Source organism: Podarcis erhardii (genome assembly GCF_964252035.2).
Source record: "Podarcis erhardii genome assembly, chromosome: 3".
Taxonomy (NCBI): Eukaryota; Metazoa; Chordata; class Lepidosauria; order Squamata; family Lacertidae; genus Podarcis; species Podarcis erhardii.
The window spans coordinates 84,224,894-84,243,034 of NC_138507.1; the positions used below are offsets into that span (position 1 = coordinate 84,224,894).

At 41.6% G+C, this 18,141-nt stretch overlaps 1 protein-coding gene across 13 annotated transcripts in view; it reads left to right on the plus strand.

Annotated features, from left to right (window-relative positions):
* Nucleotides 1-18,141, plus strand: part of LTBP1 (latent transforming growth factor beta binding protein 1) — a 193,433-nt gene that overhangs the window by 148,631 nt on the left and 26,661 nt on the right. For all 13 annotated transcript variants that reach the window (XM_081856552.1, XM_081856557.1, XM_081856558.1 and 10 more), the window contains 4 exons: nucleotides 1,112-1,237; nucleotides 4,714-4,857; nucleotides 11,685-11,867; nucleotides 12,863-12,949. In XM_081856552.1, coding sequence (XP_081712678.1) covers nucleotides 1,112-1,237; nucleotides 4,714-4,857; nucleotides 11,685-11,867; nucleotides 12,863-12,949 — 540 coding nt within the window. The remainder of the gene's footprint in view (nucleotides 1-1,111; nucleotides 1,238-4,713; nucleotides 4,858-11,684; nucleotides 11,868-12,862; nucleotides 12,950-18,141) is intronic.

The following is an 18,141-nucleotide window of genomic DNA, read 5'->3' on the forward strand; positions in this document are numbered from 1 at the left end:
TTCCATTGAAACTGAGGAACGTGTTATTTTGTTGTGAGTACATTTTTCTGTGGTGCTCTATGTTATTTTTGTTTCCTGTTTTTTGTTTCCCATAGATGTAAGAATACGTAATTGTGAACTTTTTTTTGCTCAGTAGCATTAGACAGACAATATAAATTATTAACTGAGGAACTTCTCATTTTTCCAATAGTATTTGTCATGACATCTTGACCTATTAAACAAATGTGGATAAAATATTGCAGCAAAAATACACACTGACTTCCAAAGAAATATGTGGGGGGGGGATAAGTAACTGGCTCTCTGAATCATAGTTTAGTCAACTATTCAGCTCCCTTTTTAAACTTTCAGTATGAAATATATTCTAACAGTATAATGGTGTTCATACGCATATCATCAGAGGATTTGGAACATGCTTTGTAAGAGCTGTACCTCAGTGCATACAGAAACCTTTTCAACCTTTTGCAAATGAGAGAATGCCAGTAATGGCCCTGTTATCATCTGAGAAGATCTTGCAGATCCATCTGATTCCATGAGACGGGTAAAAATCTGCATTGTAAGATGTTCCTCATGATATCTATTAATTCAATGTGATGGTCTTGTGTTGCTTAAGTACAGTAGAGTCACAACTTATGTGGGGTTTACGTTCAGGGGATAGTGCACAAAGCCAAAATTGCATATAGTCAAAACACATTGGGTGTAAAGGTGGGTGGAATTACCAAAGTTTTTTTTACCCCTGGACTCCAGTCCTCTTTCCACCCCTTTTCATTTTTTTGCCAAGCACATAAAGCTGAATGCGCAGAAGTGGAAAAGTGTGTGTAAGTTGCGGGTCTAACTATACCCACAATGGTATAAATGTATGGCATGCTTTTGTCCATGTACATTATTCTTTTGTTTTTGTGAAAACTGTTTATTTGCTTTTTATTAGCATCATGTAGTCAGTCTCTCTTAATCTCTGAACATGTAAGAAAAACAGCACCTAAATATTTTTCCCTAGCTATATGTCATTCAAAATCTGTAATTACTGTAGTCTGTATGTTTAGCTCCACATGCCAGCGTTTGAAAGCTGGCCTTAGAAATTTTCCCACCTGATATTAATGTATCTTATTTTCAGATGTGGATGAATGCGCCAACAGCACTGTGTGTGGAAGTCATGGGTTCTGCGACAATTCACCCGGGTCCTTCCGCTGCCTTTGTTATCAGGGTTATCAGTATCTACAGGATGGACAAGAGTGTGTGGGTGAGTTGTGAGATTTCCTTGAACAATGGGTTTTTAGGGGAAGCCTAGTGAATGCTTTCCCTATTATTTATATTACATACCTACCCATTCAAATTGGAATAGGAAATGCTGCTAAATCTGAACTGGAACCAAAGGCAAGCCAATTATTTCACCTTCTTAGAACCTTCTGTTTCTGAAAACATCAAGCTGTTCACAAATCTCAATGTAACATCTGTTTAGACTCTTAGTTAAATGGCCAGAATTTTGCAAAGCCTACAGGAAATACAGACTGTCATGTGGTACAGCCACCTCCTTTGGCAAAGTAGTTGAACAGATTTCAGAGTTACTGTAGTCCCCACAAAATATATTTCTCATAAAAAAAACCTTTGGTATTGTGATGAACTTGTCAATGCTGGTTAATTTTGCTAATAAGTGATACATTTCCTGGTATGTTAGTGGTGACTAGATTTTTTTTTATTTAAGTGTTTATATATCCCGGCCTGTCATAATGATAAGCCCTCTGAAAATGTTTGGATTTCACCTTCTTCCCTTTTTGCTGTGCTGAAAAAGTATAAGTTGAATAGTTCAGTCTGGTGCGTGTCTGAATCCAAAACACAGCATGCAACTCATATTTCAAGAACATCCTGTTGTGCTTCTTGTCTTGATAGTTAACATCACTGCTTGTGGCAGAATTTGAAAAGGCAATCATTGTGTGCCCAACCCACTAGAAGCAATATTTTTGCCTCCTGAATATGGCCCTAGTATATGATTTCCACAAAGAAACACACATAAAATATTTCATAGCTCATCTGTTCACAGGTTATATCATAAACAATGTCATGCATTGCAACTATCTGAAAATCCAGACTGTGCTCTATTCTAACTTGAATATAGACCCTGTAGGAATAATGTTATATCATCCCATGGGCACAAACCTTTATTGCAGGAAATTAGATACATGTGGAGAAGCACATGCTTAAATAGATACACAGAGTTACCTAAGAATTTTCAGGTAAGCCAGCAGGAAATTTCTCAGGGTTTAAAAGAAAATCTGCTTCCTTGGTATAATCTTTAAGCCAAATATAGCTACAATATCCTACCCAGTTCATTATTAGATTTGTTTAGCACATGACCTTATTGAGCACAGAAGCATAAGGAACTGCAGGAAAGTCTGGAATAAGTGAGGGTAAAGTGAGAAATTCCAGACCATATATGTGCGCCACACAAGCAAGCATTCTTGTATGATGCACCAAGTTTATGATTTTATTTGCAACAGTCATAAGAAAACAGTGGAAGATGATACCGTGGCCCAACAATGAAAGGGAAATGTTCAGCTTGGGCGGCAGAATACGTTAGTGTAATGCTTTTCTAGCAGAAAGGTATTGGAACAGAGATTCACTGTACGTCCTGCTGAAATGATCCCTTACCAAGATAGTGTTTTGGGTATTCTCATATAATTTGCTGACCTAACAGAGGTGCATTCCTGAAGCTCAACCTTTTGAGTCAATGGTAGGAATGTTAACCACACTTTGAAGTGAGTAATTCTAGTGAGCTGTACTCAGCGCTGTATAATCTGTCACAGCTTTTCTTGATTTTTCCTTTTATATTTCAGCATAATCAATTACCTTCTGTGTATATTTTTCACACAGTAAACAAGCTCAAATTCAAAGATGAAGTAAAAAAATAATATAACATGAGGAGGCACTGGATTTGATGGGAGTCTCATAAAAAAACCACCCATCTTAGACCCAAAAGCCAGGGATAACAAAAATGTATTTGACTGGCACTGAATAGCTGAGAACGTCCATGCCAGGCAAACCTCCTTGAGGAAATCATTCCACAATCTGGGGGCTACCACTGTAAAGGCCCATTTTCTCATTGCCACCGTCAACACCTCTCTCGGAGGGGACACACAGAGAAGGGCCTCAGATAACAATTGTAGAGTCTGGGTAAGTTCATATGGGAGGAAGCAGTCCTTGATATATTGAGTTATTGAGTGGAATAAGACCTTTATAGGTCAAAACTAGCACTTTGAATTTGTCCTGGGAACCAGTTGCAACTCCTGCAGTTGGGCCAGAAGCAGTGTTATACACTCAGGGCTGGTTTCAGCTAACTCAGTGTGCTAGTGGAAGCCAACATACAGACTCTCACTAGCGCAGTGGGTTTTTCCTGTGATGCCTCCAAATCTGCTCTGAAGTGTTGCAAGAACCCCAGCAACAGCACATGAGGGGAAATCGTCCTATCTGGCAAGCAGAAATACTTGTGCTGACAGAATTATTGTATTAGCATGAAGTTGAATTCCATTCTATATCTGCCTGGTCCCAGTCAGCAATCTGGCTGCTGAGTTCTGACTAGTTGCACTTTCTGAACCACCTTCAAATACAGCCACAAATATAATGCATTACAGTTATCTAACCTAGAGGTTACCAGAGCATAGACAACTGAAGCTACGATATTTCCAGCATGTGGCGAATGCTTCTATTGTTGCACATTACTCCTACAGCTGTCAGGCTTTATTTTCCTTATAGGCTCTTGCTATATACATAGCCATCTATTTCAGTCAAATATAGAGCCATCTTTTTGGATATCTTCATTCTTTTTCTCCTGCAGTACGTAAAAAGGGATTAGCTGTTGGTTAATTTAAAACATTCAAAAAGTACAAAAAATCCACTCTTGAAATGGAATGGGCTGCCCGGTTATGATGAGGAGCAAGCCTATGGGCATTATATGAAGCTTGGGTGAAGTGTTTTGAAGCAAGTTGCACAGGGATTCAGAACATGGCCTTCCTAACAAGAATTGCAATGGAGACATGTTGATGTGAACGTAAAGCTTATGCTACACTGGAAACTTAAATTAGTTTAGCAATCACTGGTTATCTTAAGAAAATGTGGGATTGCCTGTAACTTCACTTCGTGTAGTGGGGGAACCACCAGAAGGCCCTCAGAGCTGGACCTCAGTGTCCAGGCTGTAGGATAGGGGTGAAGACAGTGGTCTCCATAGCCCTTAATGTTTATTTTTTTATCTGTAAATAGCAGCTGCAGGGCAGTTCAATAAAGACTGAGAATGTAGTAGGGGGAAGCACAATGGAGTCCTAACAAAAATTGCTGTCCCTGCATCCAAGCTACTATTTGTGTCAGGAGACAAGCTGCTGTTTATTGCCATTTTTGTCAGGAATTTGTTCCTTCTCCCCACAGTTTATAGCTGCAGTAAAATTAAAATTAAAAACCCTGAAGGCCAAACCACGTGCTTGGTGTAATTTGTAGTTTTGTTTCCACCTGGTGCTAAATTCTATGCCTTTGGGGGAAAGCCATTTTTATTTGTCCAGGCTATAATGTTCATTGTTTCCCCCCGAATGCAAATGTTTTAAATACATAAATAGTCTCATTTTTCAGATGACAAAACAAGCACACAAACTACTAGAATAGTAGCACACTCACTCACTCACACCTTTTTAATGAAAGATAATGTTTGAATCTATATTGGGCTTCATTTTACAGATGTGAATGAATGTGAAATGCTGAGTGGAGTATGCGGGGAAGCCCTCTGTGAAAATGTGGAAGGCTCCTTCCTATGTCTGTGTTCCGATGAAAACCAGGAGTATGACCCAATGACCGGACAGTGTCGCTTCCGTTCCTCGCCAGGTAATGTCCCATTGGCACTGAATTGGACCATATAAATGCAGTCTGACAAACATGGGAAGGAGTTGAATCTGTAATTGGTGGGTGAAATCATCGTATGATTATGTCATGTTATCCAATGTGTGTGTTTAGGTTTTGGGTTTTTTTAATTTAAGTAAGTGGTCTAGATCCAAGACAGAGCTGAAGCTCATTGCAATCAATAGGCACGGCTAACTCTGTATTGGGTTTAGGTCAGGAATGTTAGAGCTTTGAATGGCTTTTGCTTGCAGTCCAGTTTAATAGGTTTATTGAATAATGGCCAACATTCACATAGTCTATTGCTATTTATATTATTATTTTTTCTGCGTTATCCATCCTTGAAGATGTAGCAGTTTGCAACACGTTTGAAACTAATAAACAAAAGTTTTAAAAATATATCTGGTAAAAAGTAAAAGCCCGGGGAATCAAAATAAAACCAAATGATGTTCACCCAAACTCCAGATTAACATCAGACTCTGAAAATTCTCTGAATTAGGAAGATCTGAAGCGTCCTAAACTTGTTTAAGAGAATTTCTAAGGGAAAAGACTTTCATTACATTGGAGCAACTTCTAAGAGCAACCTTGCTGCACCCTGCAGCAAGGTTCACGTTAGCACACCCTCCCAGATCAGAACATACCAGGGTTATTTTTAACTAAAACAATGACAGCAACACAAAAGTATACAAATGGAGCTGATTTCTGGGTGAAACAAACGTCAGATACAAATATACAAATTCTATGTAATTTCTGCAATTTAATCAGTTGCATCCTTAACTCTCTGTGAGATGGAGGAATCATTGAATGGTGTAATTTCCTCCTGCAATCTGAAGTGGTACACTCTAGAAACATCTTATCACTTGATCTGCAGTTTGTGTAGACTGGGACTTAGGAATTGGGCATGAAGTTTTAATGTCATGTATCATCATGACTTTCCTATCTTTTCATCCCTCAACACAGCCACCTCCCCTTTCACTCAGTCTCTACAGCTTCCATTTGCAGGTCCAGGTGCAGTGAAGCTGTGGGTCGTGTGGCCAAGGGATGATAAAGTTGCAGTAAACACAGAACAATCACTTGGGATTTAAACAAGTCCCAACTTTATTGATTATAGATGTTAGCAAGTTTTTGCGCAGGCATTGGGTGTGTATCCTGAATCAACCAACCTGCCTGCTGGTTGAGTATTTGACAGGGTTAAGGTTAAGGATTGCCCTATGTCAAATTGGGGCAACCCCCTGAGATTACCAGAGGGAGGGATTAAGAGGAAACCCTGATTCCTTGGGCTGGGGAGGACACTAAACCCCGTCCACCTTGACTAAGAATGCAACCCAATGTCTTGTCCGATGTCAAGTTGTGGCAGTTGCTATGAGGTAGGCAGAAACCCCAGACAGGCCCCATTTGTTTGAAGCCAAATTGCTCCCAGGCCCCAAATATGGTGACCAAAAACTTCCATAGCAATGTCTTAGGCAGGGTCACTTACCCTCAGGCAGGCCTAAAATATTAAGAGTAGGGAGAGAGGGAATCCAATGACAGCTGAGGCTGATGCGTGACTGGCTTTTATAGCCAGAGAGCAGACCAAAGGGAAGAAATTTCCCCTCAGATTCACTTCCCAAAATGCACCCCCTAGCTCATCTGTGATTGGCTGAGCCCCAGCAGCCAGCGCAGGCGGTGGAGGAGGAAGTGAGATCCTCCTCCAGCCATGCCAAAGCCAGGAGACTGTCATTAACTGCCATGGCCATTTCATCTTTTCTCCATTTCTTATAACATCTTTGCAGCAGCACCCTTTTTTCAAAGCAAGTTCCTGATGAAAGTATTAATTTTACATAGGTTACACTTGTTTCATTTAATGTCAATGTGAGAGGAAGGTTGGATGTATACAAATATACATCCTACATGCTACAATTTTCCTGCTAAGTGAGAAGATGTCACTTATTCCAAGTGAGATCTGGTGTCCATTTGAAGCATAATTTTAATTCAGCACATTTAAAATACATTTAAGGTCTTTATAGAATGCCACGTGTTCACACTTATCTTTACACTGGGGACCAAGGGATTTTCTTCTGTTTCTGCTTTACTTGGCAGGAAATTATCAGATTACTGCGTTCTAAAAGGATCTTGTCACAGTCTGACCATTTGACTCCCATTTTTGAGGGCAGATATGTGACTAATAGGAAATCTAGTGTTAAAAATTAATTAATCAGTAACGTGTTTAAACAGCAGCACATTCTCTTTCCTGCACCCCAGAATAAGAAAGCATTCATTAAGACTTAATTTGAAAGTAATTAACTGTTTGTTGAGGTTGTAATTTAAACTTTATTTTATTAGCTGGAAGCAAAAATAACTGAAGTGCTTTTCAAGGTTATTCCTAATGGAATATGTATGGCTAAAGGTGCGGGCAGGCTGTGCTTGGGCAACCTGCCTGGTAGTGATTTCTGGTGTATCTGTTTTGATGATGTTACCCTCAGCAGATAAACAACAAGGTCAAACTGCTTGATTAAAATGATAGTTTTTAAGAAAGACCCTAGATTCATTTCACCAAAAGCAGGTGAGAAGAGGATAGCCCTGTTGACTTAGACCTCAAATTACAAACCCAATATATGAGACTTTTCTAAGTCTTGCACTTCCAGTGTGGAGGCCAAGCCAACTGCACTGCCAACCTGATCAATGTTGGCCTTAGAGTAATCAAGTTATAACTTGCCTGCTATACTGGATCTCCCACCTGCCCTTGAGCAGATCAAGAGATTTATCAGTAAAACAGCACAATCCGTCACTGAAAAAGGGAGTCCAGGCTCCTCAGACAGACTATTTTGTAGAGTCTAGTCACCAGCTTTTCAAGATGTTCCTTGTTTACTGTATGGAATCTGTATCACTCAGCTCCTAGGATCTGTCACTTAGAGCCAACTGAGAACACACACTTCTCAGTTTAAAAAATAGAAAACTTCCAAAAGTTCTCAGAGAAGTCTAAATTCTTCATTAGCAATGACAGTGAAATTCACACCAAAGCCCTTCGGCTGCAGGATTCAAAGGTCTCAACATGCCGTAGGAAGGTGTTTCTTTGCACCTCGACTATCCTTTGCCCTCTATTAAGTGATCTTCTGCTTCTCACTATCAGGCACTGATATTCTAAGGCAGGCTTCCTCAACCTCAGCCCTCCAGATGTTTTTTTGGCCTACAACTCCCATGATTCCTAGCTAGCAGGATCAGTGGTCAGGGATGATGGGAATTGTAGTCTCAAAACATCTGAAGGGCCGAGGTTGAGAAAGCCTGTTCTAAGGTTTGTGATTTATGAACCTTCTCCTAACTCTAAGAATAGATCCTGCTATCACATTCTGAAGTAAAGCAACACACATTCCATAGTATCCACCTGTTCAAAAGGAGACTTGCAGGTGTATCTTCCAAATGTACTTTCCTGAAGCAATCTACTTTCAAACGTATATATTAAGTGGTTAATAACATAGGAGAAGAATCATGTGTAAACCAAGATGAGTCTTTGTACATTTCTGGGTTGTTTTTTTAAAGAAAAGTTTTTGTGTCTCGTTCAATTTCCAAACATTCACAATGCTTGCCTGCCTAACTCTCAGTCACAGCTGTGTAAACAGCTTTATTTTAAAAAAAGTTCTGGGCACATAATGGGAGGAAGAACTGAAATATCAAGTATAAAATAGGATTAAATAGTCACAAAGAGTTTCAAATTCCAGAGGAGTAACCTTGCTAGTCTATTGCAGCAAAACCAACAGAGTCACACCCACGCTGATTAGATTCTGCATTAATTTGTACTCTGCACAGTACAGCTATCTCATACAATACGTAATACTTTGAGCTATGTTTGGGGGGTCCCCCCCTTTGTTATGTTTGCACTTTTTGTTAATAAATCAAAAAGAAATAATCATCTCTCTGCTCAGAGTACATATATTCACCCATTTAAATGACTTATTTAATTCATCTGATTAAAGATTCAGGTAGGTAGCCGTGTTGGTCTGACGTAGTCAGAAAAAATAAAAAGATTGTCCAGTAGCACCTTAGAGACCAGCTAAGTTTGTTCTTGGTATGAGCTTTTGTGTGCGTAAACACTTCTGAAGAAGTGTGCATGCACACGAAAGCTTATACCAAGAACAAACTTAGTTGGTCTCTAAGGTGCTACTGGACAATTTTTTTATATATTTCATCTGATTAAATAAGTGGTATCTGGCCCACGGAAGGTCGTATCCCAATAAATTTGTTAGGTGCCCCTAGACCCTGTTGATTTTGCAACAAGGAGTTTGTTTCTCATTCCTTTTGGGCTGGTTTTTGGCTCTCCTTTCCTTGGAAACTGTTGTGGTTTAAAGAGTGGGAAGGAAGGGTTTGGATAGTTTTTTGCTCTTCAAGATTCTGGCTCTAGTTCACCTCAACATATGGCCTGCGTCCAATGAAAATGTGTACTATGGTGACTAAGGTACTGAGCCTCCTCTCACCTTGGGAGAACCAATTTACTTCAGCTAGATTTCTGTGACACATGATAGTCTTTGTTTGGTTCTTATTGAGCTGAGGAATACCACAAAACCACTGTACTTCATGAAATTCAGCACATTATAGAAAACTGTAATTATCTGATGAGAGACCACAGACTAGACTAACAAAGATAAAATAGCACTCAGCTGGGTGTTTCCTCATAGCACACATTGACCTTGGCAAAATATCAAAGAGAAATCAGTGTGTTGGTGTGCTAAATTTGAATAGCTCTGTATGACAGTTTGTTTGTGTCCTCTGACGCAAGCATGCATTCTTCTGAAGAGTGAAAAGAAAAATGTTAAGTGTTTGGTAACAACTGCATTGCATGTTAATATATATATCCTGCTTAAACAACTATTTTATTCATCATAACTGTAGAATATTTTGAGCACAATAAGGCAGATTACAATTTAAGGCAATAAATTTCTAATTGCACCTCTCCTCAATCTGGACATGGCTTAACGCCTTCGTGTGGGTATCTTATAATTTACAACTATGTTTTTTTAAGAATAATTTTTTATTAACCGACCAATCACATCAAATCAAACCAAATTACATAAATTCCAAATTACACAGCCGAATTTTAAATTTTTGTTGGGGGTACCCATATTTCAAGTTCCGAAGGGGATCCAATCAACTTCTTGCTTCTTGCTGCTGTTTTAATGTCCACAAATCTAACCATATGATGTTCAGAGTACTGTCCAGTCCTTTCTTATTGTTTTTCCACATCTCTTGTTATTTTCATATATTTTTCCTTTCTCTTTGTGACGTCTGATAGTTCCACAAGCTGGTTAAAACAGTTTGTAATCCTGCGTGGATATTATTTTTTTAATCCAGTAGCCATATCCAGACGTTTTCCATATAACATCACTTCCATCCATCAAAACAGTCTTAGCGTCATTAATCTTCACCAATCTGCCTCATTTCTCAAAACCTCTGAGGAGATTCACCAGGAATGCAGTCTGAAAACAAGTCCGTTCCTCCTCCTGGCTATAAATCCTTTGGCAAGATGGCGACTCTGAATTAATTGCTGCACCATTCGAAAAGCTCTTATTGCTTCTCGATCTCCATAAAGCATACTTTTGGTTAAAGTTTATCTCCACACAGACCTTAATCATCCTGCTTGGGTCAGTTCAACCGACGGTTCTAATGAGGAGGGGTTCTTAGTAAATCACATAAAAGGAAAGTAAAAAAGGTCGTCCCCCCCCCAATTCAGTCCCGTTGCCAACATACCCAGCCTTTGGTGTATCTTCGTCGTAAAATATTCTTGTTTCTCCAACCTGTTGTCTTCTTTCGCAGAGGTCACTTAAATTAGCAGACTTCACTCCCCTTCCTCACTTGAAATATGTGCATTTGCTTCTTTTGTAATTAATTATTCCAAATTGCTGCAGCTAGCGATCAGAGACAGCGTCCAGGAGAGCCAAGGTCCACATGGGGGCATTCTGCCTAGTGCCCTCACCCCCTTCTTTCGAATTTGGGGGGTGATTTATGGGCACAGCAGGCAAGGGCAGTGTTCCCCATTCCCTTGGGGCAACAAGGGAGGCTGCTACTCCCATAACAGCCTCTTAATTACCCCATGTGGGTCGGAGAGATGGTATTGTCGGCCATCTTCCAATGCGCCCCTAGTGGCCCCCTATAATTTACAACTATGAGGAACTTTTGCTCTGTGTTATTCAGATTAACATGCTTAACAATTCTCACTAAAAAGCAAATAAGCAATATGAAGAAGTAAGGTGTGTGTACAAGCTTCTAGGAAAAATTGGGTCAGTAAGCTTCCAATATGTGGGTTCAATGGTGTTAATGGTCTAATGGCAAAATGGTATAATCTTATCTGTTGTATCTTTTCTTCTTAAGGATTGTATATCAGCAATGTATTATAAGGACTGGGGACATGAATATTCTTGCATCAAATCCCATGGACATTAATTAGAGAAGTTTAAGGGCATAACTGTGATATTTCTCTGTCTGTATAATCATAGCACCAACATTAGCCACAGTTCTCTCTAACCAGGGTTTCCTCTTCATCACGATTTGAAATCAGGCAATGAAGTCATTTTGCATATCCTGATGAATAGGGAACCTGGTTAGCATCTGCTGAGTGTGATTAATGTAAATGCAGATGTAGCCACAAATAAGGCTCGCAGGGAAAAAAATCAGAGAGGAAATTCACACAAAGAAATGGGAGGGACTGGGGTGAGAGAGTACAATCCCACAGCCTGGAAAGCCCATAGAAACCACCAAATATTACATGATAGGCGGCAAGACTATATAATTTATTTCTGAATTTGCTTTTGCTGTATGACATTGTATCTTTCACTGTTTGTGTTTAGATTTACCAGTAGATACAAAAGAAATGGCAGATGAAAAGAAGGAATGCTACTACAATCTAAATGATGCAAATTTTTGCGATAATGTACTAACATCCAATGTTACGAAACAAGAATGCTGCTGTACTTTGGGTGCCGGCTGGGGTGATAACTGTGAAATATTCCCATGTCCTGTGCTTGGAAGTCGTAAGTGATCATTTCCCATTCACTGGTAGTTGCTATTCATAACACCATAATGTGGATCAGTAGCTTTTGCCTGTTTGACTATGCAATCCTATGCATGTTTATTCAGAAGTAAATCCCACTGTTTTAAGTGGGGCTTTCTCCCAAGTAAATGGGAGAACTGCAATCTTAGATTGTAATACTTTATGCAAGCCATGTTGGACTTAATCCTCATTGGATTCTTTGGCATTTTTGAATAAGCAAGCATAGAGTTGAGCTATTAGTTATAAAGGAGTGTGTTCTGCTTTCCTATTTCATTTGGCATCAAATAATATGTCTACAGTGGATTCATTCAGTTCCTTTGTACAGTAAGCCCACAATTTATGCAGGGGTTACATTCCAAGGATTGCACCTAAAGCCAAAATTGTGTATAGTCAGAACACATTGAATTCAATGGTGGGTGGGATGGCCAAAGTCATTTTCCCCAGCACTCCACCCCGTTTCTGACCCCGCTTTTTTGCCATGCAAGTTAAGCTGAATGTGCACAAATTAGATGTTCATCAATTGCTGGTTTACTGTATTACACAGGGAGTTAAAGTTTCCTATTAGATTTCTTTGCTTCAGTGGTCACTTATCTGGACATCAATAATCAGGATTTCTACTCAAGATACGCTTTAAGTTCCATGCTTTATAATTATATTTATATGGTGCCTCTTGTTTATTTGGGGCACCACTTTTTAGCCAACAGAATCACAAACTTCTGCATGCATCTTTTAAAAAGAATCTTTTCATAGTTGCTCTGGAACATTTACCAGTCTTATGAGCCATGGCCATAGCTGAATATCATTGACCATTCCCCTCCCCCAAAAAATGTGTAATATGAGAAAGGAAAACTTATAAAATGAGAAATCATGCATTAGAACATTAAAGTGCTGTTTTAAGATATTGCATCTGTTTTGTTTCACACTGTGATGCTTGAATACATTTCTAATTGGATTCTTGGTTTATCTTCCTGCTAGCTGAGTTTACTGAACTGTGCCCTGAAGGGAAAGGATACATACCCTCTGAAGATTCATCTTACGGAGCTGTTACACAGAACTACAAAGGTCAGGTCCAGTTATACAGATTTGAATTATATATTAGTGTTTCAGCATTCCTAAAAGATACCAGAGCTCATTTAAAGTCTGTTTTGGTGTAGCGGTCTGCCAAATGTTTATGAGGTTTGTTTGTTTGATTTTACGGAAAATTTCTCCTTTGGGTGGGGATAGGTGGAAACACCTACAATCAGTTTCTACATTGCACTTTGTCACTTCTATTTATGACCATTGCTTCCTTTCACTGCTGCAAATTCATTTTGTATTTGAAAGGGTTTCTTCACTGTGTGGTACCAGCTGGCTAGGGATCAGACAGGGAGCCCAATGCTATCATGGTTGTCATATCCAGTCAGACTGGGCTGCTGGTGGACAATTGAAGCCTTCCTGCTTCCTTCTTCCTGAATGGGAAGGGCTGTGCCCTCAGTTGGTAGAGCACATGCTTTGCATTCAAAAGATCCAGGGTTCAATCCCCAGCATATCCAGGAAGAGATGGGAGAGACCCCTGTCTGAAAACCTAGAGAGCTACTGCAAGTCAATGTAGATGATACTGAGCCAGATGGTTCACTTGTTCTGGCTTGCTATAAGGCAGCTTCCTCATCTGAACCTTAAATAACTTTTGAAAAATACTTTGAAAAGAGCATATACTGAAGTGGGGCTTGACCTCTGACTTTAGTGAGATTTAGGAGTGGGCTTGCACGTGGGTGGCGCTGTGGGTTAAACCACAGAGCCTAGGACTTGCTGATCAGAAGGTCGGCGGTTCGAATCCCCGCAACGGGGTGAGCTCCTGTTGCTTGGTCCCTGCTCCTGCCAACCAGCAGTTCGGAAGCTCGTCAAAGTGCAAGTAGATAAATAGGTACCTCTCCGGTGAGAAGGTAAACGGCATTTCTGTGTGCTGCTCTGGTTCGCCAGAAGCAGCTTAGTCATGCTGGCCACATGACCCAGAAGCTGTATGCTGGCTCCCTTGGCCAGTAAAGCAAGATGAGCGCTTCAACCCCAGAGTCGGTCACGACTGAACCTAATTGTCAGGGGTCCCTTTACCTTTACCTTGCAAAGATGCAAATGATGTACAAACAGCAGCTGAAAGCTAGGTGTTAGGCTACAGTTCCTATGAAAGTCAGTGGGTGTTGGACCTTGCTATAGATGACTTGTAGGTTAACAAATGTTCTGGCACCCTCATCCTAAACCAGGCTTCCTCAAACTCGGCCCTCCAGATGTTTTGAGACTACAGTTCTCATCATCCCTGACCACTGGTTCTGCTAGCTAGGGATCATGGGAATTGTAGGCCAAAAACATCTGGAGGACCGAGTTTGAGGAAGCCTGTCCTAAACTGTAACAGTACAATCCTGTGCATGACTACTTGGAAGTAAGTCCCTTTGATTTCAATGAGATCTACCTCTAGATAAGTGTTTTTAGGATTGCAGTCTAAGTCTGTAGTCCAGTACACACTTACCTTCCCCTCTGCAGGGATGTGGGACCAATTCGGATGGTCCGCCCCCGCCACTTAATGGATCCAAAAGGTTTCCAGAGAGTGGTAGGGGATGCTTTATCCCATGTTGATGGCCTTTCAGCTGATTCCCTGGTGGCCCGCTGGAATGCGGAGTTAACCAGGGCTATCGACTATCTGGCTCCGAAGCGCCCTCTCCGATTGCATGGAGCCCGGACAGCTCCGTGGTTTTCTTCGGAGCTGAGGGCGATGAAACAATCGCTGAGACGGCTAGAGCGTCGGTGGCAAAAAACTCACTCTGAATCTGACCGGACACAGGTTAGAGCTCATCGTCGAGCCTACCAAGTGGCTATAGCGATGGCGAAGAAGACTTTCTTCACCGCCTCTATTGCATCTGCAGAAAATAGTAGCAGGAGACTCTTTCAGGTGGTTCGTAATTTAACGGAACCACCTTTACCACCGGGGCCTTGTAAAGACCCCAAGATCTCCTGCAACGATTTTGCAAAGTTCTTTGCAGATAAAATCACTCATATTCGGAAGGAGCTAGACATCACCGTGGGAGCAGGGCTGGGGCGGGAGAGTGCTAGAGCTCTGTCTGGTCAAGTTGCATGGAATCAATTTCAATCCGTTACCCCCGAGGATGTGGACAGGCTGCTTGGACGCGTGAAACCAACCACCTGTCTCCTGGATCCTTGCCCATCCTGGCTAATAAAAGCAAGCCGGGAAGGGCTGGGCGATGGGCTCTGCGGGGTGGTGAATGCTTCCCTCTGTGAGGGAACATTCCCAGATCCACTGAAAGAGGCGTCATTAAACTGCTTCTTAAAAAACCATCTTTAGACCCGGCCAGTATGGCCAACTATCGCCCAGTCTCAAATCTTCCATTCTTGGGCAAGGTGATTGAGCGCGTGGTTGCTGAACAACTCCAGGCATGCCTGGAGGATGCGGACCATTTGGATCCCTTCCAATCGGGATTCAGGCCTCATCATGGGACTGAAACTGCCTTGGTCGCGCTGGTTGATGATCTCCGGCGAGCTAGGGACAAAGGTGAGAGTTGTTTCCTAGTTCTGCTGGATCTCTCAGCGGCCTTTGATACAATCAACCATAACATCCTTCTGGACCGTCTAGAGGGGCTGGGAGCTGGGGGCACTGTTATACAGTGGTTTCGCTCCTTCCTCCTGGGCCGTGTTCAGAAAGTGGTGGGGGGGATGAGTGTTCAGACCCCTGGGCCCTCACTTGTGGGGTGCCTCAGGGTTCCGTCCTCTCCCCCATGCTTTTTAACATCTATATGAAGCTGCTGGGAGAGATCATCAGGGGGTTTGGACTGGGTGTCCATCAATATGCAGATGATACCCAGCTCTACCTCTCTTTCAAATCAGAACCAGTGAAGGCGGTGAAGGTCCTGTGTGAGTGCCTGGAGGCGGTTGGAGGATGGATGGCGGCTAATGGATTGAAGTTGAATCCTGACAAGACAGAAGTACTGTTTTTGGGGGACAGGGGGCGGGCTGGTGTGGAAGACTCCCTGGTCCTGAATAGGGTAACTGTGCCCCTGAAGCACCAGGTGCGCAGCCTAGGAGTCATTTTGGACTCACAGCTGTCCATGGAGGCGCAGGTCAATTCTGTATCCAGGGCAGCTGTCTACCAACTCCACCTGGTACGCAGGCTGAGACCTTACCTGCCTGCGGACTGTCTCGCCAGAGTGGTGCATGCTCTAGTTATCTTCCGCTTGGACTACTGCAATGTGCTCTACGTGGGGCTACCTTTGAAGGTGACTCGGAAACTACAACTAATCCAGAATGCGGCAGCTAGACTGGTGACTGGGGGCGGCCGCCGAGACCACATAACACCGGTCTTGAAGGACCTACATTGGCTCCCAGTACGTTTCCGAGCACAATTCAAAGTGCTGGTGTTGACCTTTAAAGCCCTAAATGGCCTCGGCCCAGTATACCTGAAAGAGTGCCTCCACCCCCATCGTTCTACCCAGACACTGAGGTCCAGCGCCGAGGGCCTTCTGGCGGTTCCCTCATTGCGAGAAGCAAAGCTACAGGGAACCAGGCAGAGGGCCTTCTCGGTAGTGGCGCCTGCCCTGTGGAACGCCCTCCCATCAGATGTCAAAGCGATAAATAACTACCTGACATTCAGAAGTCATCTTAAGGCAGCCCTGTTCAGGGAAGTTTTTAATCTGTGATATTTTAGTGTATTTTTGGTTTTTATAGAAGCCGCCCAGAGTGGCTGGGGAAACCCAGCCAGGTGGGCGGGGTACAAATTATTATATAAGTCTCATAGAATTCAAAGAAACTGAACTCCTTGTTCCATGGAATAGGTGATTACACTTATAGCAGCAACCTATTCATGTCTAGTCAGAAGTATCTGCCTGCAACTCCCATATAATAAGACTAAAAGGTTTGTGATAGCATGTGATGTGGTGCTGGTTTGGTGCTGAGGAAAATTTATTTTAAATCCTGATGATATGAACAGGCCAACCTTCCACTGCTCCAGCTGGAACCAGTTGGACTGTTTAATCAGGTCATCCAGAAATTCCATTCCCATTTTCCTCTTTGTTTTCACCTGCATTTCTTTATTAGCATGAGTATCTTTGGTTCTGTTTAGAATTCTCCATTTCCCCTTTCAGCTATATCATTCAGCTTCAACTAGCCTGGATGTGCTATCCTTCAAATATATGTTCTTTTTTAAAGTCCTTATTTTGGTAGTATGGGTGTCAAGTTTTCATATAATTTCTTTTCTTTAAAAGCTGCTCCATTTCTGGAAGAGTGGCTGCAAAAATATTTGCATAGCCAATTCCTCCTTTCTGGAGCAGTCAGTATTTTAGGATTTTTACCTTTTAGAGCTGTTCAGCAGATACAAAACATTCCTTTCTTGGCATAACATCTATTGTTGCCATGATATAAATGGAGAACAATTCCATTCAGGGCAATGGGCTCACACCTGAGTGATTTGACCCAGTTTGTATTTTCCTTAAGTGACCCTAGCCTGATTTTGAGGAAATAGTACAATAAATACTTGGGGAAAGAAACAAGGCTAGGAAAAGAAACAAATTCCAAATCCAGCAAAAAAATGGATATGAAATAATTCATAGAACTAAAGTTTTATGTGCCAAAAGTATATTTTCCTATAAAATGTGATTTAAACCACTAATATTCATTTTGCATGCTGTCTGCTAAGTATGAGCATTCTTTTGTGCAGGGCATTTCAGCTGCAGAGCAGTTTTCTCTTAAGTTTGTGGAAATGTCTGTCTGTCAGTTTAAGTTATGTCAAAAAGCCCCCAGATACCAGAGTGATAAGTACCTTCAGAACTCTGTGCAGCAAAATTTATAGTTATGCCTGTGTGGAGGAAGCCACCATCGCTGGAATCTCCAGAGCAGGCGCCAAAAACAAATCGTTAATTCTCAGCAGGATTTTAAATCAGACACAACACAGGAGCAAGAAAAAGGGGCACAAAATCAGGGTGTTCCCTTAGCCAACATAAGCAGAGAGCATGAAAGTAGTTACTGAGGGTGAAGGTATGGTGAAGTACTTGACGAAGGCAGCTCTCCTTAGAGCACTAACTTCAGAGAAGTCACATTGGCATCAGCAACAATGCTCTTGAAAAGCAGCTCATGGATCACAACTTTGATCACACATGGAAATAAGATTGTGTGTGCAGTCTCAGTGTTACAGTTAAAGCAGAGCACGCTCAGACTAGTTAAGTGTGATTAGTGTATACTTGCTAAATAAATAGCAATGTGTCTGACGTTGTACGAAA